General features: G+C 53.5%; 1 protein-coding gene across 1 annotated transcript in view; it reads left to right on the forward strand.

The window, feature by feature from the left end:
• LOC133358797 (uncharacterized) overlaps nucleotides 1-26,057 on the forward strand; it is a 59,817-nt gene extending 33,760 nt beyond the window's left edge. Inside the window, exons 7-13 of the mRNA XM_061577245.1 lie at nucleotides 9,285-9,411; nucleotides 11,656-11,801; nucleotides 12,703-12,938; nucleotides 17,342-17,515; nucleotides 17,551-17,619; nucleotides 22,284-22,460; nucleotides 25,349-26,057. Of these exons, the coding sequence (XP_061433229.1) occupies nucleotides 9,285-9,411; nucleotides 11,656-11,801; nucleotides 12,703-12,938; nucleotides 17,342-17,515; nucleotides 17,551-17,619; nucleotides 22,284-22,460; nucleotides 25,349-26,057 (1,638 nt within the window). The remainder of the gene's footprint in view (nucleotides 1-9,284; nucleotides 9,412-11,655; nucleotides 11,802-12,702; nucleotides 12,939-17,341; nucleotides 17,516-17,550; nucleotides 17,620-22,283; nucleotides 22,461-25,348) is intronic.
• The last annotated feature ends 1,428 nt before the right edge of the window (nucleotides 26,058-27,485 follow it).

Genomic DNA, 27,485 nt, shown 5'->3' on the forward strand with positions numbered 1-27,485 from the left:
TATCACACACACACACCGGTGTAATCTAGCACGACTGTCACCCTCTGTGCTGTGTGTATCACACACACACACCGGTGTACACTAACACGACTGTCACCCTCTGTGCTGTGTGTATCACACACACACCTGTGTAGACTAACACGACTGTCACCCTCTGTGCGTGTGTGTATCACACACACACACACCGGTGTAGACTAACACGACTGTCACCCTCTGTGCTGTGTGTATCACACACACACACACCGGTGTAGACTAACACGACTGTCACCCTCTGTGCTGTGTGTATCACACACACACACCGGTGTACACTAACACGACTGTCACCCTCTGTGCTGTGTGTATCACACACACACACCGGTGTAGACTAACACGACTGTCACCCTCTGTGCTGTGTGTATCACACACCCAGTGGTTGGGCCTACACACGTGTATATCATTCACACGGAAGATGACCACCAGCACAGCAACACAAACCATCATATCGGGCTTAGCTTTGTCCAACTATAAACCACATTTTTTAAAGATATCTAGTCCATAGTTGGACTGCGATGAGCAGGTTGATTTCGTGGATACGTCACAAACAATCATTAATCTGTATCGGTGGTCGCGTTTAGCGCCTAGCCCGCTGGCGATGTGTGGACACGTCTGTTATGTAACCCAGTCGGAGTCGTCGTTGTTATTATAAAGAAGCCTCACTCGCTCTGTCGGCCACAGTCGGGCTGCCTGCAGCAGTGATAACGCATCAGAGACAAGGGGAATCAAGCGAACAACACTCACACACACACAGGTGTACGTGTGTGTGTGTACGCAGTAGACTGTGCGCACACACACACGTACAAACACACACGAGGTGTATGTGTGTGTGGTAGACTGTACACACACACACACACGCAGTAGACTGTGCGCACACACACACAGGGTGTACGTGTGTGTAGTAGACTGTGCACACATACACACACGAGGTGTACACACACACACACACGAGGTGTACACACACACACACACGAGGTGTATGTGTGTGTGTGTAGTAGGCTGCACACACACACACGAGGTGTATGTGTGTGTAGTAGGCTGTACACACACACACGCGAGGTGTATGTGTGTAGTAGGCTGTACACACACACACGAGGGATGTAAGGGGCGGACAGACGTCACTCTCTGCTCTCATCCTACAACGGCAGCACCAGGTAAGTGCCACGCGATGTGTTGGTGTAGGCGTGCACACACACACGCACATACACACACACGTGTGTGTGTGTGTACATACATACACACGCGTGTGTGTGTACGGACATGCACACACGTGTGTGGGCACGTACACACACGTGTGTGTGTGTACGTATATGCACACACACGTGTGTGGGCACGTACACACACGTGTGTGTGGGCACGTACACACACGTGTGTGTGTGTACGTACATGCACACACGTGTGTGGGCACGTACACACATGTGTGTGTGTGTATGCCCGTGTCATGTTCATCGTGCACAGCAGCCTGTGCTGTGACACGGCCGCATCTTCATCATCATCTTCATCCTCTATCTGCTCGGGCGGCGCATTCTCACGTGCTGTGCAACAACGAGGATCAGAATCGTGTCGACATGGACACTGCAGGGACGATGCCGAGAATGTAGCCGCGGTGAGGGTTCCCGTCAAATAGTGACGAGTAATGGCAATGCAGTGTGCGTGTGCGCGTTTAAAAACCACACGTCTGCCGATACACGGGTGGATTGCCGTGTGTGTGTGTGTGTACGTGTGCTGCATTGTACGTGTACGTGTGCTGAACCGGGTGCCTGGGTCTCTTACCCCCCTAGATCGACTCGGCCTCAAATGAGCACCCTGTGCAGAGGTGGTGCAGTGTGAACATCGCCACTGGGGAGACAAAGGCGGCCCGGCGTGGGTGCTGTCCACACGGCGTGGTGCTGAACACCCACCCCTGCTCTCGTGTGCCACAGTGACGGTAGCACTTCGTAGGGTGCTGCTGCTGCTGCTCGCTAACAGCACTTGCCCCGACAGTCTGTTAGAGACTACACGGGGGGCCTTTGTCTTTGTATGCTGGTCATGTCGGGGGAGCGGTGGCGTAGTGGTTAGCGCGACGCTGCGCTACGAACCCGGCGACCCGAGTTCGATTCTCGCTCACGGCCATCAACACCACGTGGCAATTATCTGAACCGGGTCCTGGGCCTCCCCTAAGTCGACTCAGCCTCAAATGAGTACCTGGTGCGGCGTGTAGTAAACATCGCCACTGGGGAGACAAAGGCGGCCGGGCGTGGTGTTGGCCACCCACCCCCTCGTGTGCCGTTCTGGCCTTCATAGGTGCTCGCTAACAGCACTTGCCCCAACAGCCTGTTACAGGCTATATGGGGGTTCTTTGTTTTTTTTTTTGTACAGTATGTCTACTAAGCATGTGGAGCATGTATGCACTACGGTAATACGTTACATTATGTGTGTGGGGCAAAATGTAAACACTGTCCAACGCATCCTACCTATCACATCGTCGTCTTTGCGTCGTGCATAGTGTCTGTGTGGTGCAGTCTTATTCCACACGCACACACTTTTGCTATACATTGTACATGGCGTGTACTTGTGCATGCACACCCCACACGATACGTTGCATAGATATTACATGGGGCAGTAGGCTGTACGTGTACACATACCAGGACGTGGTATATGTGAACACATGCCTGTATATAATACCATGTGCATCTCTGACGCTCACAACAACGAGCGGAGAGCCGGGCGGTTAAAATGGAGCAATTCGGCACAGTGGGGGGTACAGCTGGTGGTGCATCTACCGGTCATCTCAGTCAGCCAACCCATGGCACCTGCTGGGTCTGTCCCGAGACCTCCTGCACCTAGCCTGGCACAGTAGGAGGTACAGCTGGTGGTGCATCTACGGGTCATCTCAGTCAGCCAACCCATGGCACCTGCTGGGTCTGTTCCGAGACCTCGTCCTGTTAGCGAGCCTTCGACACTTCACGTGGCCTCAACGTGCACCTGGCCTGGCACATGTGCCTTTGTGACGTCACCGTCACTTCGTGGCGAATGGCGGGTGTATTGGTACATCTCTGCATGTCGGTATTCCATGTTGCAGTCTGTACATGTACACACATCTATCCGTTGTATATGTAAGTACAGATGCGTGTGTATACTACAGTGTATTTCTATGTACATAGATATAACATGGGGCAGTCGTCTATCCGTACAAATGCATTATGCTGAATACATAGTCACGTCCTGTATTTGTGTCCACTCTATACATGTGGCACTGAGTGTCGATGCATGTGTAGTGTAATAGCTCCGGCTGGTGGGCAGCAGCGGCAACTGCGGTGGACAGACAGCGCACACGCCGGTGAGGGCGTGAGCACGGGGTGTGGGCAGGGCGGAGGAACTAGGACAAGGGTCATGGAGGACCCCATCTGGAAGGCCCTGGAACCTGCTAGCGGGTTCGAAAAGGGAGGCGCGGTCAGGGCGGAGCCAGGCCGCGCTGGGAGCATAAAAGGAGCTGAGAGCGTGGAGCTCGGGGCTGCCGGTTCTGGGAGCGAACTCGTCTCGTCGTCGCCGTCGTCGCTAAACGTCTCCGCTAGACATCGCGCTGAGAAGGGGACTAGTTGGCTACCTCGGTCATCTCGGCACGATCCAGGCTCAAAGGCCTGCTTAGCTTCTGAGATCTGGTGAGCACACACACGTGCATTCTGAGCAGTTTGTCCATAGCCATGAGTTTATGTCGACTATACCATGCATCTGTGATATTACCCACAGCTGTTATTTTCTGTTGTGTAGTTTTGCGTTTCAGCCTGGACCCCATTATCGGACAGGCAGGAGGTTCCTGGCATTGAAACATCTGTCAGTTCACCACCATAGTCGGGTTTTTACCTCCACATTTAGAATCGACTTTACCACGCATGTGAGAGTGTTTGGCTGCTGCTGCTGTGACTTTCCACGTGATGATGACCATGAGCCCACTTTGTGGAGCTATCGTTCGCGAAGGGCATGTCGCTTCTGAAAAAGATCTACACAGTAGCTCAGTGGTGGGGCCTTGCCTGGTAAAATTAAACAAAAATTGTTAATAGTTTGAAGCAGGCCCGACTCTGCTGATGAACCAGTCCAGAGTTTGCGTGGGTTAAAGCAGTTCTGGGAGCCGTTAAGTGTTTTGTGTAACATCATCTTGAAGTCACTTTCATTGTCATATTTGAAAAGTCTCTTCTTCAAGCCTCCAGATGTACAACTTGTCCATTCAGAGGGTTGGGAATCACTCTTCAACACACCGGTGGGCTAAAGTAGTGATCTATTTGTCTTTTGTCAACGTGACACTTTTTTACTGATTGGCCGTGTCGGGTGGTGGAGGGTTACGACACATTTATAAATAACGCGATCTAAACCCAAAAACGTTGATTATGAATAATATTGGTCGCGAAAGCCTACACGCGTTAAACTGAATAATACAGATGTTGTACATTATTTCATAAAAACAATGTTTAATTATAATGACATCAGGTGTTATTTACTGTACCTACGAGTGCATTCTACTGCACTCCTACATGGCAGGGCGGGAGACGAGGTTGGAGGAGCTACTGGCGGGTAGATGGCGTGGCTCACAGAGTGACTATAATTACCATAGAGAGGTTTTTTGGGTTAGATCGCGTGAATATAAATGAGTCGTTAAAGCCGCCACCACCCGACACAGTCAATTAGTGAGGGTTTGTCACGTAAACAGAGCATGCCAAGTCGCTGCTAGTTCAACAAACACCGGTGTTTGTTGTCTACTTACGAACGAGTTTGGTTCATTTGTTTGTAAGTCCAACTTTACTCCTGTTGATTCCAAACGTGTTGAACGGCATGTACACTAAACACGGGGAATGGCTTTAAAAGTTGTATAATCTCCTGTAGATGTAGATGCCACTAGTTCTTCATGTTCTGCAGATGTAGATGCCACTGGTTTTTTCACGTTCTGCAGATGTAGATGCCACTGACTGGTGCTTCACGTTCTATAGATGTAGATGCCACTGGTTCTTCACGTTCTATAGATGTAGATGCCACTGATTCTTCACGTTCTGTAGATGTAGATGCCACTGGTTCTTCACGTTCTATAGATGTAGATGCCACTGGTTCTTCACGTTCTGCAGATGTAGATGCCACTGATTCTTCACGTTCTGTAGATGTAGATGCCACTGGTTCTTCACGTTCTTCAGATGTAGATGCCACTGGTTCTTCACGTTCTATAGATGTAGATGCCGCTGGTTCTTCACGTTCTGCAGATGTAGATGCCACTGGTTCTTCACGTTCTATAGATGTAGATGCCACTGGTGCTTCACGTTCTGCAGATGTAGATGCCACTGGTTCTTCACGTTCTATAGATGTAGATGCCACTGGTGCTTCACGTTCTGCAGATGTAAATGCCACTGGTTCTTCACGTTCTATAGATGTAGATGCCACTGGTTCTTCACGTTCTATAGATGTAGATGCCACTGGTTCTTCACGTTCTGCAGATGTAGATGCCACTGGTTCTTCACGTTCTATAGATGTAGATGCCACTGGTGCTTCACGTTCTATAGATGTAGATGCCACTGGTTCTTCATGTTCTGCAGATGGAGATGCCACTGGTTCCTCATTTTCTGCAGATTTAAATGCCACTGGTTTTGAACGTTCTGCTGATGTAGATGCCACTGGTTCTTCACGTTCTGTAGATGTAGATGCCGCTGGTTCTTCACGTTCTTCAGATGTAGATGCCACTGGTTCTTCACGTTCTGTAGATGTAGATGCCACTGGTTCTTCACGTTCTGTAGATGTAGATGCCACTGGTTCTTCACATTCTTCAGATGTAGATGCCACTGGTTCTTCACGTTCTATAGATGTAGATGCCGCTGGTTCTTCACGTTCTGTAGATGTAGATGCCACTGGTTCTTCACGTTCTTCAGATGTAGATGCCACTGGTTCTTCACGTTCTATAGATGTAGATGCCGCTGGTTCTTCACGTTCTGCAGATGTAGATGCCACTGGTTATTCACGTTCTATAGATGTAGATGCCACTGGTGCTTCACGTTCTGCAGATGTAGATGCCACTGGTTCTTCACGTTCTATAGATGTAGATGCCACTGGTTCTTCACGTTCTGTAGATGTAGATGCCACTGGTGCTTCACGTTCTGCAGATGTAAATGCCACTGGTTCTTCACGTTCTATAGATGTAGATGCCACTGGTTCTTCACGTTCTATAGATGTAGATGCCACTGGTTCTTCACGTTCTGCAGATGTAGATGCCACTGGTTCTTCACGTTCTATAGATGTAGATGCCACTGGTGCTTCACGTTCTATAGATGTAGATGCCACTGGTTCTTCATGTTCTGCAGATGGAGATGCCACTGGTTCCTCATTTTCTGCAGATTTAAATGCCACTGGTTTTGAACGTTCTGCTGATGTAGATGCCACTGGTTCTTCACGTTCTGTAGATGTAGATGCCACTGGTTCTTCACGTTCTGTAGATGTAGATGCCACTGGTTCTTCACACTCTGTAGATGTAGATGCCACTGATTCTTCACGTTCTGTAGATGTAGATGCCACTGGTTCTTCACATTCTGCAGATGTAGATGCCACTGGTTCTTCACGTTCTGTAGATGTAGATGCCACTGGTTCTTCACGTTCTGTAGATGTAGATGCCACTGGTTCTTCACGTTCTGTAGATGTAGATGCCACTGGTTCTTCACGTTCTGCAGATGTAGATGCCACTGGTGCTTCACGTTCTATAGATGTAGATGCCGCTGGTTCTTCACGTTCTATAGATGTAGATGCCGCTGGTTCTTCACGTTCTACAGATGGAGATGCCACTGGTTCCTCATTTTCTGCAGATTTACATGCCACTGGTTTTGAACGTTCTGCTGATGTAGATGCCACTGGTTCTTCTTTATGTTCTGCTGATGTAGATGCCACTGGAATTAGCACGTAGATGCTAATTCCCTTTGGGGATCGTGTTCCCTCTACCCTTGAAAAACTCGGTCTGAACAGGCAACTGGACCATATCGACAACTTTGTTCGTATCTCTGAAAGTTCGTAAGTCGAATGTGCGTAAGTCGAATGTCCATGTATATTTATGCAATCTAACCCAAGAACAACCTCTATTATTGACAATGTTGGTCGCGATAGCCTACTACGTGTTAAACTGTAATAACTTTGGCCAACAAATAGATATTTTTTTATTATCGTGACCGCCGATCGTGATAATAGAATCGCTGGAGGACGGGGGTTGCTGATTGGTTCAAAAGCGTCCATTGCTCTCATTGGCTGGGGCCAGTGTCGACAAAAAAGATGGCGGCGGGTGTGCGTTTCCTCACTCCTAAGAGCTTTATAGATTTTTGGATTTTCTACATTTTTGTTACCGTAAAACCGTTTTCTTTCAAGCTCCGTAACGAATCAGCACTCCGCGGGAGGGTCTGCCTCCGCTCTACCATATTACGCCTTCGTCAAACTGCGGACAAGGTGTCCACTCGGGAGAAATAGAAGTTCCAGTTACTCAAAACTCTTACAAACCAAGGCCCAACCATCTCTGTGTATTTTACAGATGTTATAAAAACACAATTAGCAACATGGAACATCAATATTAATATCACATCAAGGTACCAAAACCATTTGTTAAAGGGCGATATGCTCTTGCCAAAGTGATTACGTGGCATTAGAAAATTGTCACGATCATCATCAGCCATTATCACTCCACTGCTGGATGAAGATCTCCCCAAGCATTTAACATAGCCGAGTGGGTGTACACGGACAGCTTTTGGGGTAAGATTACTCAACAAATAGGCGGATGAGAGCGGGCTGGAGTGCTTTTGTGAAGTTTGTCTTGATAATGAAAGTTCATTAACATGGTAATTCACCAACAATACTGACGTAGCAAGGAATCGAACTTAGGTCGCCTAATTAATAAGACAGTGAGCTGTCTCCCCAGTGCTTGTGTACGTACGTGTGTACGTGTATACGTGTGTACGTGTGTACGTACGTGTGTAGGTGTGTACGTACGTGTGTACGTGTGTACGTGTGTACGTACGTGTGTACGTGGAACTTCTTTCGCACCATACGTAGCCAACCGTACTAATCGGAAGTGCGGGGGAAGGATAAACGAAACACAACAATAAGTTCTAAACAAGTTAGTTTGACAAACTGGACGACGATGATTTAAAAGTGCCCAGCTCCAGTGGCTTCCTAATATCGAAAGGAAGAACGTTCCAGACGGCCGCAGAAGCGCATCTGAAAGGGCGACTGTGTGAGTGAGTGTGTGTACGTGCCGGCCTTCATAAGTGCTACTCGTGAAACAGCACTTGCCCTAACAGGCTATACGGGTGACATTTGTCTTTGCGCGTATGTGTGTTAAACTTCTTTCGCACCGTACATAGTCAACCGTGATAAGCGGAGGTGCCGGGGAAGGACAACATTGTTTAAACACCCGCCCTAAGTGCTCATTTAAGGCTGATTCGGCCTATTCGGGAGCCAGGACCGGTCCAGATATCCATCACCGGTGGTGGTGAGCGGGAATCGAACTCGGGTCGTCGGGTTCGTAGCGCAGCGCGCTAACCGCTCCACCACCGCTCCCCATCACGGATAGACACACGCGCACACACTGATGGTCAAACACACACGCACATGCATACACAAACACACGTACACACGTACACAGTGCAACGGCGAATGAAATATTGTACCCTACACTGGCTAAACCGTCCGAGTGCGTTGATGTATGCACGTTTGATTGGAGTGGCATCAGACACGCGGCTGTGTGCGCGTGCGCGTGGCATCTTGCAATGCAGCAGTTTTAAGCGAAGCCCTGCCAAGGTTATGTCGTGTGCACGTGTAATGGATCTGCCAGTGGATGTGTGTGTGTGAGGCTGCTGCCCAGACCGCCCACCCACCCACACCCTGCGCCGTGCCGGCCTTCGTAGGCGCTGCTGCTACTCGCTAACAGCACTTGCCCCAGCAGTCTGTGGGGGGATCTTTGTCTTTGTGTGTGTCTGTGGTGGGAGCGAACCCCGGTGACCCGAGTTCGATTACTGCTCACGACCAATCATAATACACAGTTGACTCCGCTTCAAACGAGTACCTGGTGCGGTGTGTAGTAGACCTCGCCACTAGGGAGACAAAGGCGGCCGGGCGTGGGTGCTGTCCACCCGGCGTGGTGCTGGCCACCCACCCACCCCCTCGTGTGCCGCGCCGGCCTTCACAGGTGCTCGCTAACAGCACTCGCCCCGAAAGTCTGTGAAGGCTACACGGGGGATCTTTGTCTTTGTCTTTGTGTGCGCCAGTCAACTCCACGGCGGCCGCCGGGTCAGTCACGTGACCTCCTCCCGAGCCTCCGACGCTTCACGCGGCCGGCCTCAAAGCGCACCTCCCCTGGCACAGGCGCCACGGTGACGTCACCGCCACTCATTGGTGATCGGCTGCTGCTGCTGCTGCCACTTTGTGGACACACACCGAGGGCGAGTGAGCGTGCGAGGGCGATCCCCTTTAAACCACGCAGAGGTCAAACGCAAGCGGATCTGGGGGGGGGGGGGGGGGGGGGTGGATCAGGGGAAGGCATCATTCGACCTCCTCGGTCCATCCACCTCGTCGGAGTCGCCACACGTCCAGCCCACCCGCCCACGTGTCAACGCCCATCTTCCTCGCGGCTCACACATCCATTCCAATCCGCAGCTCCCCGTGAGCACGCCGCCGCCGAGCCCTGCTTGACCCTGCACCAAGGTCAAAGCCTCGCAGTTACTGCCCAAAGCTTCGCCCGCCCCCTTTGATGCCATCTCACCTCGCCGTCGCTTCCTTCCTCCTGCCAGATTCTGTGCAGCCGCTGCACCGTTGACAGCCCGTCGGCAATGGTCCGCTGTTAACGCTCTCATCACGACCGCCGCCGCCGCCACCACCGCCACCACCGCCACCACCACCGCCACCGCCACCACCGCCACCACTGCCACCACCACCGCCACCACCACCGCCGCCACCACCACCGCCGCCGTCACCGCCACCACCGCCACCACCGCCGCCACCACCGCCACCACCGCCGCCACCACCGCCACCATCGCCACCACCACCGCCACCACCGCCACCACCGCCACCACCACCGCCGCCATCGCCGCCACCACCGCCACCACTGCCACCACCACCGCCGCCATCGCCGCCACCACCGCCACCACCACCGCCACCACCGCCGCCACCGCCACCACCGCCACCGCCACCGCCACCGCCACCACCGCCACCACCGCCACCACCGCCGCCACCACCGCCACCACCACCACCACCCCCACCACCGCCGCCACCACCGCCACCACCACCGTCTGGCTTTAGGGTCTTCACTGCGGTCACTGGGGCCTGGGTTGACACTCCCAATGTAAAATATTAATTACGTTTAACAATACTTATATATAACGCGTTATCTCAGTCCATTGAAGTGGTTGAAATAACACAAATTAGCACGTAAAGAAAGAGAATAATTCGTAAGTGGTTTTGACGATGATGACGACGACTTAAGATTTGATAGGAAACATCCAATGTTCAACGGTAACTTTTCCTAATCGTGTTAATGAACACGAGGTAAGACCTAAACAATAATAATAACAACAGTCGTAACGTTTATAACAAACGCTGAATGAAAATAGTCCAAGAGCAGTCATTAAAATGTTGTAAAATGTTTAGGAGTTCTTGCAAACCATCACATTGTGAATCTGCGGTGCGGTGATTCACTATGACTAATGCGTGCACCTCCCGTGTCAGAAAACACCTCCAATAATCAAGCGGCACGAATGGTATTCATCAAACGCGTGCTCAATACACACGGATCAATGCTCGAGGTAACAGGACGGAAATCACAATTACTCGGCCAAGTAAACATCAACACCCGTTTGTAAACATTAAAGCAGTTGCAGGTGAGAATCATCGCAATTGCAAACATCGCCTGTAGCAGCGAGTGTTGTGACACGGTCCGGTTATTCACGACCCTCTGCCCCGGTGGTGGAAATTCCACATTCTTATGTCAGGGAAATGTATCAGGAACAAACAGAGAGCTGATAACGCAACAGAAAATGTATTGAACAGTTTGAAAATCAACAGTAAATTATAATAATAATGATACCCTGGTAAATATTTGCAACGTCCAAATAATACCGCGTCAGTGACACAGGATGGTAATTCAGCAACAGACGAGGGTCATGTCACAGTCGTTTCCTGACTGGCGGTCTCTTCGTCCCATCGTGACGTGAAGCGTCTCATCGCCCGCCACCTCTACCCCTCTGACCCTTCTTTCCTGAGCCATCCTCTCGCAGTCTCAAGACTTCACGCCGTTAAACCTTCACGCTGACTCTAGCCTCCCACTGACCTCCTCGCACTTTAACCCTCTTTAAATACAGCATCTTCAAACAACAACAACAAGTCCCCGGACGTGAGGAATGTCTCGAGACGCGGTTGCATCTAGACAGCTTTGCGTTCTACCCGCGACACTTTCAGCTTTGTCACTTGCGCCATCTCGCCTCCGGCCGGCGCCGTGAGCCGCGTACGGCGCGAAAGAAGTTCAATACCCACACGTAGCCACGGCGGCCGCCGCAGCCGCCGTAAGTTTTGCTGGCAAAGGGCGGCATTTTAAAAAAAAACATTTTCTTACATTTTTGGTTTTCCTCTCGCAAATTTGCACAGACGCCGGCCCTGCTGCGTGGACACCGCGCCACGCGCTGCACCTGTGCACGGATCAAGGCCATCGCACGGATCAAGGCCATCGCAAGCGAGGGTCTTCACCGTGCTGTTGGAGCTGCAACCAAAGCAAGATGCGTACGCGCACCGAGGTTTAATAAACGAGCGCGCGCACACACGCAGCACGGCCGAGCTTGAACGTTCCTTGTTCATGAGCCCGCTCAGCCTGAACGTTCCTTGTTCACGAGCCCGCTCAGTCTGAACCTTCCTCGTTCATGAGCCTGCTCAGTCTGAACGATCCACAGTCCTGTAAGGGACCGCACGGAGGCCATGCGCAGTGGGGCATCTAAACCTAAGCCACGTTTGGAGGCTGAAACTATTCCGCTCGCCCAAAACCAACGTGAACTTTGCCTCTCTTTAACACGCAGTCGTATGCTTCTGCGACCATAACAAGGCGTGTTCTTGTTGGGGTGAGTATCGCGCAAATATAAACCTCTCGCGTCTCATCACTCGATCGGTTTCGCAGCTCGATCTGGTGGCGCTTGTCATCCGCTCGTGAGAAGGCCGCCCCTACTTTCCGTTTGCCATCGGGGGCAACCGTGACAGCCACATCAGGTAGCAGCTCAAAGACCTGGTGCCTGCCGGGTGCGCGGTGAAGTTCGCCGGAGATCTCGTGAACGGGATGAGCGCGTCGCGACCGCATCGTCCGTGAGACGCCTTCACGGTAGCGCTGTCCGTGCCTCGCGGCGAGGGGCTTGCCTGCGGTTTGCCGAGCAAAGGAGAATAACAGCAACAACAACAACAAAAACTAAATAACTTCGAGAAAAAGAGCAAGCCGCACGAAACGTTTCTCGGGGTTTAAAGATCTTGTGGGACGCGCGCGATCTAATCACACGTACATCGTCACGGGGTCACGTGCGGAGATAAACAACAACAAACGGTGGCCGTTCGGGTCAGGGGGATGAAGACCATCATCACAGCCAATGCTGTCGATGCCACAGCACGCCAGCCATCGCTCCTTTCCCTCTGCTCGATCCTGTCGATGTTTCACAGCTGACACCCGCGACCTCCAAGGAGCCCTCTTACAGTCTCTTCACCACCACCTCCTTGCCACGCAATCGACGGCCACCCTCGCCGCCGCCCTCAGCACCGTCACCCCGCCGCCTCGCCACCGCTACCGGCCCACGGACCGTTGGGTCGCCATCCGCGTGGCCAGCGGACGACGGCGCATCACGACTCTGCACCGTGATCGTTAATTCGCACCGAGTGCAATTTTACGCAAATGGTCGGCAAGAGGGTCGGGGGTGGGGGGGGGGATGGTGGCGGTAGGGGGGGGGTAGAGGGGAGGGGGGGGTTATATTAAATATTAAATTATTGAACGGAAGGGAGGGGGGGGGAGATTTCGGAGTCCTCGCGAGGCCGGCGAGCCCTGCCGTGACAAACGGGTGACGACGGCTGATTGACGAATCACCGCGACGAGGCGATTTAGAGCCGCGCGCGGGTTTGAAGGGCAAACGTGGACAAGCGCACAGACACGCACACGCGTTACACACACACACACACACGCGTTACACACACACACGCGTTACACACACACACACACACGTTACACACACACACACGCGTTACACACACACACGTTACACACACACACACACACGTTACACACACACACACGCGCGGGTTTGAAGGGCAAACGTGGACAAGCGCACAGACACGCACACGCGTTACACACACACGCGTTACACACACACACACGTTATACACACACACACACGCGTTACACACACACACACACACGTTACACACACACACGTTACACACACACACACACACGTTACACACACACACACACGCGCGGGTTTGAAGGGCAAACGTGGACAAGCGCACAGACACGCACACGCGTTACACACACACGCGTTACACACACACACGTTACACACACACACACACGCGCGGGTTTGAAGGGCAAACGTGGACAAGCGCACAGACACGCACACGCGTTACACACAGACACCGCGTTACACACACACACACACACGTTACACACACACACACACGCGCGGGTTTGAAGGGCAAACGTGGACAAGCGCACAGACACGCACACGCGTTACACACACACGCGTTACACACACACACACACACGTTACACACACACACACACGCGCGGGTTTGAAGGGCAAACGTGGACAAGCGCACAGACACGCACACGCGTTACACACACACGCGTTACACACACACACGCGTTACACACACACACACGCGTTACACACACACACACCGCGTTACACACACACGCGTTACACACACACACACGTTACACACACACACACACGCGTTACACACACACACGCGTTACACACACACACGCACACGCGTTACACACACACACACGTTACACACACCCACGTTACACACACACACGCGTTACACACACACACATTACACACACGCACACGCGTTACACACACACACACGTTACACACACACACACACACGCGTTACACACACACACACGTTACACACGCACACGCGCGTTACACACACACACGCGTTACACACACGCACATACGTTACACACACGCGTTACACACACACACGCGTTACACACACACACGCGTTACACACACACGTTACACACACACACGCACGCGTTACACACACACACGCGTTACACACACACACGTGTTACACACACACACACGCGTTACACACACACACATTACACACACGTTACACACACACGCGCACGCGTTACACACACACACGCGTTACACACACGCACATACGTTACACACACACGCACGCGCGTTACACACACACACGCGTTACACACACGCACATACGTTACACACACACACACGTGTTACACACACACGCGTCACACACACATACGGGTTACACACACATACACGCGTTACACACACACGCGCGCGTTACACACACACACGCGTTACACACACGCACGCCCGTGCACACGCGTTACACACACGCACGCCCGTGCACACATACACAGACACACACGCGTCACACACACACACGTTACACACACACACGCGTTACACACACACACGCACGCATTACACACACACACACACGCACACACGCGTTATACACACACACGCGTTGCACACACGCACGCACACACACGTTACACACACACACGCGTTGCACACACGTGTGCCCGTGCACACACGCACAGACACGCACATGCGTTAAATACACACACGCACACGCATTACACACACACACGCGTTACACACACACACACACACGCGTTGCACACACGTGTGCCCGTGCACACACGCACAGACACGCACATGCGTTAAATACACACACGCACACGCATTACACACACACACACACGCGTTATACACACACACGCGTTGCATACACGCACAGACACGCACGCACGTGACACGCACGCACAGAGAGAGAAGCATCACCGCACTCGATAGCACGGAGTATATCAAAAAATAAAATCCCCGCGTGCTTACGACGCGTGCGTGCGTGAACACGCACGCCTCCGCACGCTGCTTGACCCTAGCGGCAAACAGCGCCGTGGTGGATGATGGTGGATGATGATGGGGCTTCGTCACGGACAAGGCCAAAAGCAGAGATCGACGCTCGTGTCGATTTGTAAATAAGCGAGCCCCGAGATCTTGGGCGAACACAAAGGGCATTGCGTCTGTGAAATGTTATGCTGTGTATGTATATATATACACACACACACAGTGCGTGCGTGTTTTATACTGCGCTCGATGGAAAGTCTATTGCTGTTCACGAATATCGCTCAGCGTTCTGCCCATTGCGTTCAAGTGGATTTTCTAAACGGCATTATATAGCAAGAGTCATCATCATCATCGTTGTTGTTATATTAACAATAACGATTAAGCGAGGCTTTGTACTTACTCCATATAACAACTATGTAAACGAATGTAATCACGGCTAACGATACTATATATCTCGACTGCTATCGTATTTCTCACGTAGCTGGACGTGTCTCACTGATGAACTCTTGAAAGGGTGAAACCTGTCAATCACCCACGGCCGAACGCGTCCACTAAAGGTTTCCACTCCAAGTCTTCCGGCCAAAGATTGACAGCGTCCATTAGTGAGGGAGTACTACATTACGTATATTTATATTTAATATCACCTAATCCCTGCCAAGGCGGAATTGATGTAGCCTAATGTTCGTCTAAAGGGAACGCTGCACACCGCTGATTACACGCAACTACTGTACAGGACTTCCACTAGTTACAGCCACTGCTATCACGAACGTCTGCTACCCAAGGCCACTAACACCGTAACCAACACCGGCACCAACACCACCAACACGGCCACCCAATACGCCACTAACACCATAACCAACACCATAACCAACACCATAACCAACACCACCACCCAATACGCCACTAATACCATCACCAACACCATAACCAACACCACCACATTTAATACGCCATTAACACCATAACCACTGCAGCCGCCACCACCACCACCCAATACGCCACTAACACCATAACCAACACCATAACCAACACCACCACCCAATATGCCACTAACACCATCACCAACACCGGCACCAACACCGCCACCCAATACGCCATTAACACCATAACCACTGCAGCCGCCACCACCGCCACCCAATACGCCACTAACACCATAATCACCGCCACCGCCACTCACGACTGCCATCAAAAGAACCGCTCCCGCCACTCACGACCGCCACTGCTTCCTTGACTTCGGAAAGATCCAAAAGTTTGTCGCAGAGTCGGCACTTCACGACGAATCACAGCCGCCACCACCGCCACCACCGCCACCACCGCCACCACCACCACCGCCACTTTTCAACATCTTCACCGTTACCGACGCTGTCACATAAGTGTATCAACCGGTTTAACAATTGCCACCACCATCACCACGATTACGACCGAACACGGCTACCAGCCGCCACTGCCACGCTACTGCTGCTACCCATCATCTTCATCACCACCACGACTACCACTGCCACCGTAACTACCGCTGCCACTAACACCACCTTCACAACCACCACCACCACTGCGAGCCATCGGCTAAACCCTCATCACCGCCAGCACAACGACCATTGCCACGTAAGTCGTCCGCCCAACATCGTATCCCCTGAACACCACCTGAAGCTACCACCTCGAACGCTGCCAACAACTGCCGCCACGCGATCGTGGCCCCATCGCCACCGCTGCCGCTCAACACGCAACGCTCACCACCGCCGATGCTCAACATCTGAGCGATCGCCAGCACGATCACCTCCATCGCCACCACTGCAACCCAAACTCAAAACCCTCGCCACCGCCCGCAGAATAACTTTACCACCAGCGTCACCACCAACACGGCTACCATCAGCACCGCCACGGCTATCACCACCGCTACCACTCCAATCGACCGCTGCTACCAACCAAAACCTCACCACCACTATCACCACTACTGCTGATATCACCCAAACCTACACCACCACCACCACCCATCATCGAAGCCCTCACCGCCGCTATCGCCAGCGGACGTGGTCCCGGCGACCGCACTCCGTCAGGGTGGAGACCATGGGCCAGTGCGTGGCGCGCTGCGGCCGCGGCTCGCACCACCACCACCACCACGGCCACCACCACCAGGGCCACCACCACCAGGGCCACCACCACGCCAACGGCGCGGCCCACAGCGGCGGCGGCAACGGAGCCGCCAAGCCGGGCCGCGGGCCGACGCTCCGCGGCGGAGGCCACTGCCGCTCCGACGCGACCGCCGTGAACTCGGAGGAGGCGCAGAACGGGGCGGGGCCCGTCCGTGCCGCCACCGCCGCCGCCGCCGCCGCGGGGCCCAAGCGGCGCACCAGCTGGCTGGGGGACGTGGTGGGGGGCGTCGTGGGGGCAGCTGCGTGGGGGCCGGCTGCCCGCTGGGGAACGCCGGAGAGCACGGATACGGGGGCGGCGGAGGTGGCGGGTGAGTGAAGGTGGTACCCCCCCACCTCCTCCCCCTGCACCCCCCCCCGCACGGCCCCCCGCACCCCCCCCCCCCGCACCCCCCCCCGCACCCCCCCCACCTCCCCGCACCCCCCCACGTACCCCCGCACCCCCCACGTCCCCCCGCACCCCCCCACCTTCCCCCGCACCCCCCCCACCTCCCCCGCACCCCCCACCTCCCCCCGCACCCCCCCACGTCCCCCCGCACCCCCCCACCTTCCCCCGCACCCCCCCACGTACCCCCGCACCCCCCACGTCCCCCCGCACCCCCCCACCTTCCCCCGCACCCCCCCACCTCCCCCCACGTCCCCCCGCACCCCCCCACCTTCCCCCGCACCCCCCCACCTCCCCCCACGTCCCCCCGCACCCCCCCCACGTACCCCCACACCCCCCCCTCACCTCCCCCCGCACCCCCCACCCCCGCACCCCCCCACCTCCCCCCGCACCCCCCCACCCCCGCACCCCCCACGTCCCCCCGAGCTCTCAATACTCTGATAGTGCGCTGTCTTTGAGTTGTACGCCTTTTGGCGTCATCTGGTCCAACACCAGTGGAAACTAGGCTCTAAGAAAAGCTGTCTCGGGTGTGGACCAATCAACTTCAAGGACAGCGCATATCATCATCATCAGAGTTGTTTCTTTTTGTTTGCATTTTGACTGCTTGTGTTGTGGTCATTGCAAACATGATGCCTTGTATAAAGGTGTCAGTTTTTGTACCAGTTGAGAGGGTAAAAACCTATTATTATATTTTGCCACTGGTAAAGGAGGTCTCATAGTGTACATTTTTAATCCTATTCCTGCGTGTATTGTCGAGGCTGATTATTGGATCTTTCCACTTAGTGCCACTCTCGATGGTGGTAATAAAACAATAATGATATAAAACATTAATGTTGCCAGCGCAGTGAAATCAGATGGGTTTCATGCGGGCAGTTAATTATTTAAAGCTTACGTGATGTGCATGCATCGTGGGGTCGCGCACGGAGTGCGTTGGGAGCTACGGGAGAGATCAGTGGAATCGGCTCGCGTGCGGCTCCTGGATGATGACGACGACGACGGTGAACGTGGTGGTAATCCCACCCTGGTGAAAAAACTAAACAACGAAAACTTACGGCACTTTTCCCAACAAATAAGTCGTAGCGCACGGGACACCGACAAATAGTGCGCAAAAACGGCGTTTAGAATTTTACTCTTGCCGAGCAGAAATAATCCAATTAATATGTACAGAGAGCACCTCCACTGAAGGCGCTCTATGTGATTAATGTCACCAATTCATTGGCTCGTTTCTCAGTCCGCTTGGCCTGGCGAGGGTCGCGGCGGCAGCGTGCTGAGTACGGCAGTCCCAGACCTGCCTGTCCCTGGCGACGGGCTCTACTACACTATACACTACTATACACTACTACACTATACACTACACTACTACACTATACACTACTACACTACTATACACTACACACTACTATAGACTACACCACTACACTATACACTACACTACTATACACTATACACTACTACACTATACACTACACTACTTTACACTACACTACTATACACTACTACACTATACACTACACTACTATACACTACTACACTATACACTACACTACTATACACTACTACACTATACACTACACTACTATACACTACACTACTACACTATACACTACACTACTATACACTACTACACTATACACTACTACACTATACACTACTACACTATACACTACTACACTATACACTACACTACTTTACACTACACTACTATACACTACTACACTATACACTACACTACTATACACTACTACACTATACACTACACTACTACACACTACTATACACTACACTACTACACTACACTACTATAGGCTACTACACTACTATACACTACACTACTATACACTACTACACTACACTATACACTACACTACTATACACTACACTATACACTACACTACTATACACTACACTACTATACACTACACTACTACACTACACTACTACACTACTACTATACACTACTACACTACTATACCTACACTACTATACACTACTACCTACTATACACTACACTACTATACACTACATTATACACTACTACACTACTATACACTACACTACTTTACACTACTACACTACTATACACTACGACACTACTATACACTACACGACTACACTACTATACACTACACTACTATACACTACTACACTACTATACACTACTACACTACTATACACTACACTACTATACACTACTACACTACATACACGACTACACTACTATAACACTACGACTACACTACTATACACTACACTACTATACACTACTACAACTACTATACACTACTACACTACTATACACTACTTACTACACTACTATACACTACACTACTATACACTACTACACTACTATACACTACTACACTACTATACACTACTATACACTACACTACTATACACTACACTACTATACACTACTACACTACTATACACTACACTATACACTACTATACACTACACTACATTATACACTACTACACTACTATACACTACACTACTATACACTACACTACTATACACTACACTACTATACACTACACTACTATACACTACTACACTACTATACACTACTACACTACTATACACTACTACACTACTATACACTACACTACTATACACTACTACACTACTATACACTACTACACTACTATACACTACTACACTACTATACACTACACTACTATACACTACTACACTACTATACACTACTACACTACTATACACTACTACACTACTATACACTACTACACTATACACTACTATACACTACTACACTACTATACACTACTACTATACACTACTACACTATACACTACTACACTACTATACACTACTACACTACTATACACTACTACACTACTATACACTACTACACTAGTACACTACTACACTATACACTACTACACTACTATACACTACTACACTACTATACACTACTACACTACTACACTACTACACTACTACTACTAACTACTACACTACTACACTACTATACACTACTACACTAGTACACTACTACACTAGTACACTACTACACTATACACTACTACACTACTATACACTACTACACTACTATACACTACTACACTACTATACACTACTACACTATACACTACTACACTATACACTACTACACTACTATACACTACTACACTATACGCGGTGTGTGTGTGAATCGAGCGCGCCGAATAGGATCGTGCGCGAAGCAACTCGAGTTTCACCCTCGACATGCAGAATCAACGTCACGTACTTCGGAGCATTTGGCTGCTATAAGTGTCCACGTGATAAGCCACTTCGCTGAGCTGTCGTTTGCGGCCCGAGCTGTGCAGCTCAGTGGGCCTCACCTGGTAACATTTTTTTTCTAATAAAAAAAAGTTTATAGTTTGAATAGTTTCAAAGCCAGCAGCACCGATGAAGGCCGGCAACGAAGGCGTTGCCGGCCTTCATAGGCGCTCCTGGCTATAAAACTATTCAAACGATAAACTTTGTGGGCGGCCAGCACCACGCCCGGCCGCCTTTGCCTCCGCAGCAGCGATGATTTTACACACCGCACCAGGTATTCATTTGAGTCTGAGTGGACCTAGGTGAGGCCCAGGACCGGTTCAGATAATCGTAGCCAATGTTGTTGATCCACCGCACCTCCGATTAGCACGGTCGGCTACGTACGGTGCGAAAGAAGTTCGACGTAGGCAGCTGTGAGCAGGAATCGAACTCGGGTCGCTCTGTTCGTCGCGCGGTTCGCCGAGTACTCCACGCTGCCGCCCCACACTACTGGAGACACGTGGCGGCGTAACGCGACAGCGAGTCACGTGACGGGAGAGAGAGAGAGCCACAGGAGATTGTGGGTGGTCCGGACGGGAGTGAGTGATGTGAATCCTTATTCTCCTCCACCCTGCCCACCCACCCACCCACCCCACCCCACCCCACCCTACTCACCCACCCCACCTCACCCTACCCACCCACCCCACCCCACCCTACCCACCCACCCCACCCCACCCTACCCACCCACCCCACCCCACCCCTACCCACCCACCCCACCCCACCCTACCCACCCCACCCCACCCACCCTACCCTACCCACCCACCCACCCTATCCACCCTACCCACTCACCCCCCCACCCCAACCCACCCTACCCACCCACCCACCCCACCCCACCCTACCCACCTCACCCTACCCCCCCCACCCTACTCACCCACCAACCCCACCCTACCCACCCACCCACCCCACCCCACCCTACCCACCTCACCCTACCCACCCCACCCTACTCACCCACCCACCCCACCCCACCCCACCCTACCCTACCCACCCTACCCTACCCACCCACCCACCACCCCACCCCACCCCACCCCACCCTACCCACCCCACCCTACCCTACCCACCCACCCCACCCACCCCACCCTACCCACCCACCCCACCCTACCCACCCACCCACCCCACCCTACCTACCACCCCCCCCCACCCCTACCCACCACCCCACCCCACCCTACCCACCCACCTACCCCACCCTACCCCACCCTACCCACCCACCCTACCCACCCACCCCACCCCACCCCATCCCACCCTACCCACCACCCACCCACGCCGAGTGAGCAGGGTTCAAGAGCGCCGCGTGGAGGAGCTGTTCCGGCGCTACCGCGACGAGCGCGACGATGCGGTGCTGGAGGAGGGCGTGCAGAGGCTGTGCCACGACCTGGGCTCCGAGCCGGCCGACTTCACCGCCCTGGCGCTCGCGTGGAAGTTCAACGCCTGCACCGACTGCCAGTTTACGAGGTGCGGGCCGGCTGTGTCGGGGGGGGGGGGGGCGGTGAGCTATGAGGCTCTTCCCTCACGGACGCGTCCAGTAGTTCTTGCAGGTTTCCAGGAAGTTTTTTTTTTCTTCCACGGGAGGTTCGTGAAAGGGCCTCCCTTCATGGCTTCATGAAAGGAGGTCCGAAAGAGAGGTTCAAAAGCAAGATCTGGAAGGAAGGTTCTGAAGGAAGGTTCGGAAAGGAAGTCTGGAAGGAAGGTCTCAAGGAAGGATCAGAATGGAGGTTCGGAAGGGAGGTCTCAAGGAAGGATCGGAAGGGAGGTCTGGAAGAAAGATCTGGAAGGGAGGTTGGGAAGGGTGGGTCTGGTAGGATCTTGGGAAAGGTCGAAGGGCACAGAAAGGACGATGCTGTCCGATGACTCCCAAGAAAGGTTTCGGTTGGGAGCCGGGAGTGAAATGAAGAGAGATTAAGATCGGAGAGGATGGAGGGGACCTTGTTTGGACCAAGGACCGGCCATCGAGCGGCCACAGAAGGCTAAAGACGAGAAATGAATCTGTTCATTCATTTGAGCGGTTGTTGTCATTGCTGCTGCTGCCATCTGTCAGGTAGCCGCAACACAAATGCCGGTGATCGTGAAGGACGCTGCCGGGACGTTGGAGGCAGTCGCCCTCCAGCAACGGAGGGCGACACATCAGCGAGCGGAGCGCCGGGCAGATAAAACAGCACTGTAGGGGGTACAGGTGGTGGTGCATCTGCCGGCCATCTCAGTCAGTCAACCCGTGGCACCTGCCGGGTCTGTCCCGTGACCTCCTCCTGCCATCAGCGAGCCTTCGACACTACACGTGGCCTCGGAGTGCACCTAGCCTGGCACAGGCGCCGTGGTGACGTCACCGTCACTTAGTGGGGAATGGCGGCTGTTGTTATGAACCCTCGAGTTTGAAGCCCGCTCCAAGCCAAATCAGTGGTGGATATCTCAACTGTTCCTGGTTCTCTCCTAGGTCGACTCGGCCTCAAATTGAGTACCTGCTGAGGCGTGTAAATATCGGCGTTGTGCTGGCAACACGATCTTCTCGGGAGCCATGCCAGATTGAACAAGCACTCGCTAACGCCACTTGCCCCAACAGTCCGCGAGTGTCACGTGTCTGTTGTGTGTGTCTGTGTGGGGAGCGGTGGTGTCGTCGTTTGCGCTACACTGCGCTACGAACCCGGCGACCCGAGTTCGATTCCCGCTCACGGCCAACACCAGTGACGATTATCTGAACCGAGCCTGGGCCTCCCCTAGGTCGGTGTGTAAACATCGCCACTCGGAAGACAAAGGCGGCCGGGCGTAATGTTGGCCACCCACTCCCTCGTGTGCCGTGCCGGCCTTCATAGGTGCTGCTACTCGCTCACCGCAGTCTGTTAATGCCACACGGAGGAGGGTCTTTGTCTTTGTGTAGCTGTCTCTCTAACTTTCTCTACCCCATCTTTCTTTCATTTATATCAACCCCCTCCCCTCTGCTTCTATTCTGTACCTCTTGTGTCTCTCCTACTCATACTCTTAGTTCTTTCGGTAAAGTCACGTAGGTAAAAAAAATGAAATTAAAATTTATAAAAATTAAATTAAAAATTAAAATCACGACGTTTCGGAGGCAACACAAGTCTCCGTCATCAGGTGGGACCGTCACAGCCAGATTTGCTGCATCAAGTGAGGCAGGGATTCAAGATGCAAGCTCTTAAATACAAGTTCAGGAGGAGGAGAGGGGGGAGGAGCTTATCAGAATGTGGTAGCCAATGAATGGAACGTATTGGGAGGTCTCTCTCTCTCACCTGTGCATCTCGCTGTCCACCCCCGCACCTCCGATCAGCACGGTTTTCTTCGTACGGTGCGAAATAAGTGCAACATACATACCACTCTACACTCCTGTACATTACACTACTATACAGTACACTATACACTACAATATACACAACACTACTATACACTAATCTATATACACTCCGATTAGCACGGTTGTCTATGTATGGTGTGAAAGAAGTTCAGCATACGTACGTAGAATCTGTGTATCTACCTATCACCTCCCTCTGCTCTATCCATTTCTCTCACCCCAATCCACCTCATTCTGTTAATCTCTCTCCTCCGCTCCGCTCCGCAGGTCTCTCTTTCACCTCCCCGTGCCTCTCACTTGCGTCGCATCTCATCTCTCCTTCCACTCTCAACCTTTCTGTATCTTCTTTCTCCCATCGGTCGCTTTTTCTCTACTACCCTTTCCGTTCCCCTCTGTTCCAGTCTCTCCCTTCTCTTTTTTTTACGATCAGAGGAAACAAGAAGATGCTCGGTGTAGTCGGCACTTTGCTTCGTTCATCATTTCGTAATTTTTTTTTTTTTTATTACATTTTTAAACTTTGCTTTATGTAAACCCCCACCTCTCGCTCACTCTCTCGCTCACTCTCTCGCTCTCTCTCGTTCTGCACGCAGCCCCTCTCGCAGTCCGACGGCCTCCGACGGGTAGCTCATATCAGCATGCAGAGCTCTCCGTCATCTGCCACCGAGCACACGGCCTCCTCCAGCGCCCACTGCTCCTTGAAGGCCGTCTCTCCACTCTTTCTCCCTGTCCCCCCATGCCCCTCTCTACCCTTGGTTCCTTTCTTTCCCTGTGTCTCCCTCCCCTCTGTGTCTCACCTCCGTGTCTCTCTCTCCCCTCTGTCTCTCTCCCCTCTCCGTCTCTGTCCCCTCTCTCTTCTCTCCATCTCTCTCCCCTCTGTGTCTCTCTCTCCCCTCTGTCTCTCTCCCTTATGTCTCTTCTCTCCATCTCTCTCCCACACTGTCTCTCTCCTGTCTCTCCTTCCCCCACCTCTCTACCCTCTGCCTCGCTCCTCTCGTTCTCGTCCTCCTCCTACCCCCCCCCCCCCCCCCCCCCCACCAAACAGAGCCGAGTTTTTTTCTGGCTGCCGCTCCATGCGCGCCGACAGCCTCCGCTCGCTGCGCTCCCGGCTGCCCGACCTCTTCTCCGACCTCCGGCACGAGGACTCCTTCCGCGACTTCTACCGCTACGCCTTCCACCTGGGTCTCGCGGCCGCCGACGCCGACGCGGCCGCCGCCGCCGACGCCGCGGCGGCCGCATCGACGGCGGCCGCGTCCTCGGCGGACCCCGGCCGGCGGCGGCGCTGCGTGCCGCTGGGGGCGGCGGCGGAGCTGTGGCGGCGCGTCTACGCTCGCGACGGCCCCCCGCTGCTCGGCCTGTGGCTGCTCTTCCTGGGCGAGAACCCGGGGGGCGTGCGCGGAGTGTCGCGCGACACCTGGCTCATGTTCCCCAGCTTCGCGCAGGCCGCGGGGCCCGACCTGGCCGGCTACGCCGAGGACGAGGCCTGGCCCAGCCTCTTCGACGCGTTCGCCGAGTGGGCGCGGGGACGCGACGGGCGGGACCGGCCACGCGGCGCCGAGGGGGGCGACGGAGGAGACGACGGGGCGGGGGAGGGGAGGGACGCGGAGGAGGAGGAGGGCGGCGCCACGAGGGAGAAGAGGGGTGGCCGCTCTTGCCGTCCGCGGGGCGGGGAGGAGGCGAGGGGGGGGGCGACGCCGTGGGCCTGCGTGGAGAGACGCAGCGCCGCCGGGGAAGCGGCCGCCCAGGACGGATGAGGCTCGGGGCCGGCGGCGTCCTGTACCGGATACGATGCGGACGCCTCGAGCGATGGTTGGCGACGACGACGACGACTGTGTGAACGCCGAGAAGTGAAGAGCAAACAGAGAGCGAAAGATGGGGCCAATTGGTGAGGCGGTGGAGGCGCCGTTGGCCGTAGGGTTACGGCGAGTGCGAGCCGGTTGTTGGCTTGTGCCTGGTTAGAGGTAGGGCCGGTACTCGGGATGCACTGGCTAGTTGGGGATATTACGAGTGGCAGGTTGGCTCGTTATGTTTAGAGTGATCTGGTGTGGTGGGGTGTAGGGCTCAGTACGAGTAATTTACCCGCTCATTGGTTATCAGCGTGTGAAGTTGTGCAATATTTAAATGCGATCGAAAAGACGCTGTTTCACAGAGAGAGAGGCGGTCAGTCGCAGGCAGAGGGACAGAAAAAACAATGGAAAGGCTTTCGGCCTAGGCTTGAGCAGGGGGGGCCAAAGGGATTTCAAGAGGAGGAGGAGGCAAAGCCTCGTGACGTCGGCCATCACGAGTGCGCACGTGGCCGGAGGGAGTCCCAGACCTCGGGGGCCAGCAGCGGAGAAGGAGCTCACTCCAGAGCCAAAGTGGGAAACGGCAGGAGGGGGCAGAACAGCTTTTGGCTCGTCGCCTGGGAGGCTGGAGACTCAATGTCAGGGTTGAGTCGGAGAGGTTTGTTCAGTGCACTGTCCTCCACAAACCCTTTGACCCCTTTCCACCCCATTACGAGGACCCCCCCCCCCCACCCCCCGCTACTCCCCCTTCAAGTTTCCGGTGTTCACAGCTTCCCCACGTCCTGCCGGACGGGTGAGTGTCATGGTTGACGGAGCGAGGCTCTTTGGAGGAGACGCCGTTACCGGAAACATGACCACGTGGTTTTGACGCCCAAGTCGCCCTCGCCGATGTGATGCGCTGCACGCGGGTGACGCCGATGCGTCGGCATGGTGGCGAAAGCGCCTAAGCGATCGCACCGGCCGCCCGTTAGCATCCAGTGTGAGAAATGCGTTGCCGTGGTGTGACGTGTCGCTGTGATTGGACCATCGAAGTATCACCAAGGCGACGTGTCGCTGTGATTGGACCATCGAAGGATCGCCAAGGTGATGTGTCGCTGTGATTGGACCATCGAAGTATCACCATGGTGATGTGTCGCTGTGATTGGACGAGCAAAGTATCACCATGGTGACGTGTCGCTGTGATTGGACCATCAAAGGATCACCATGGCGACGTGTCGCTGTGATTGGATTTTGTTATCGAAGGAAGGCGACGGGCATCTCCTCGATTTCGAGGAACGTTCGTTTCGGTTTCCCACGACACGCCGCGCGGACAGCAAGTTGCGGAAACTCTGCGGACGCTTTTTGATTTGACAAACAAGAGCGACCTTGTCATTGACAAAGAGCTTCTCAGCTCTTCAG

The sequence above is a fragment of the Lethenteron reissneri genome, chromosome 63, assembly GCF_015708825.2.
Source record: "Lethenteron reissneri isolate LAM-NWPU_2019-01 chromosome 63, ASM1570882v1, whole genome shotgun sequence".
Lineage (NCBI taxonomy): Eukaryota > Metazoa > Chordata > Hyperoartia > Petromyzontiformes > Petromyzontidae > Lethenteron > Lethenteron reissneri.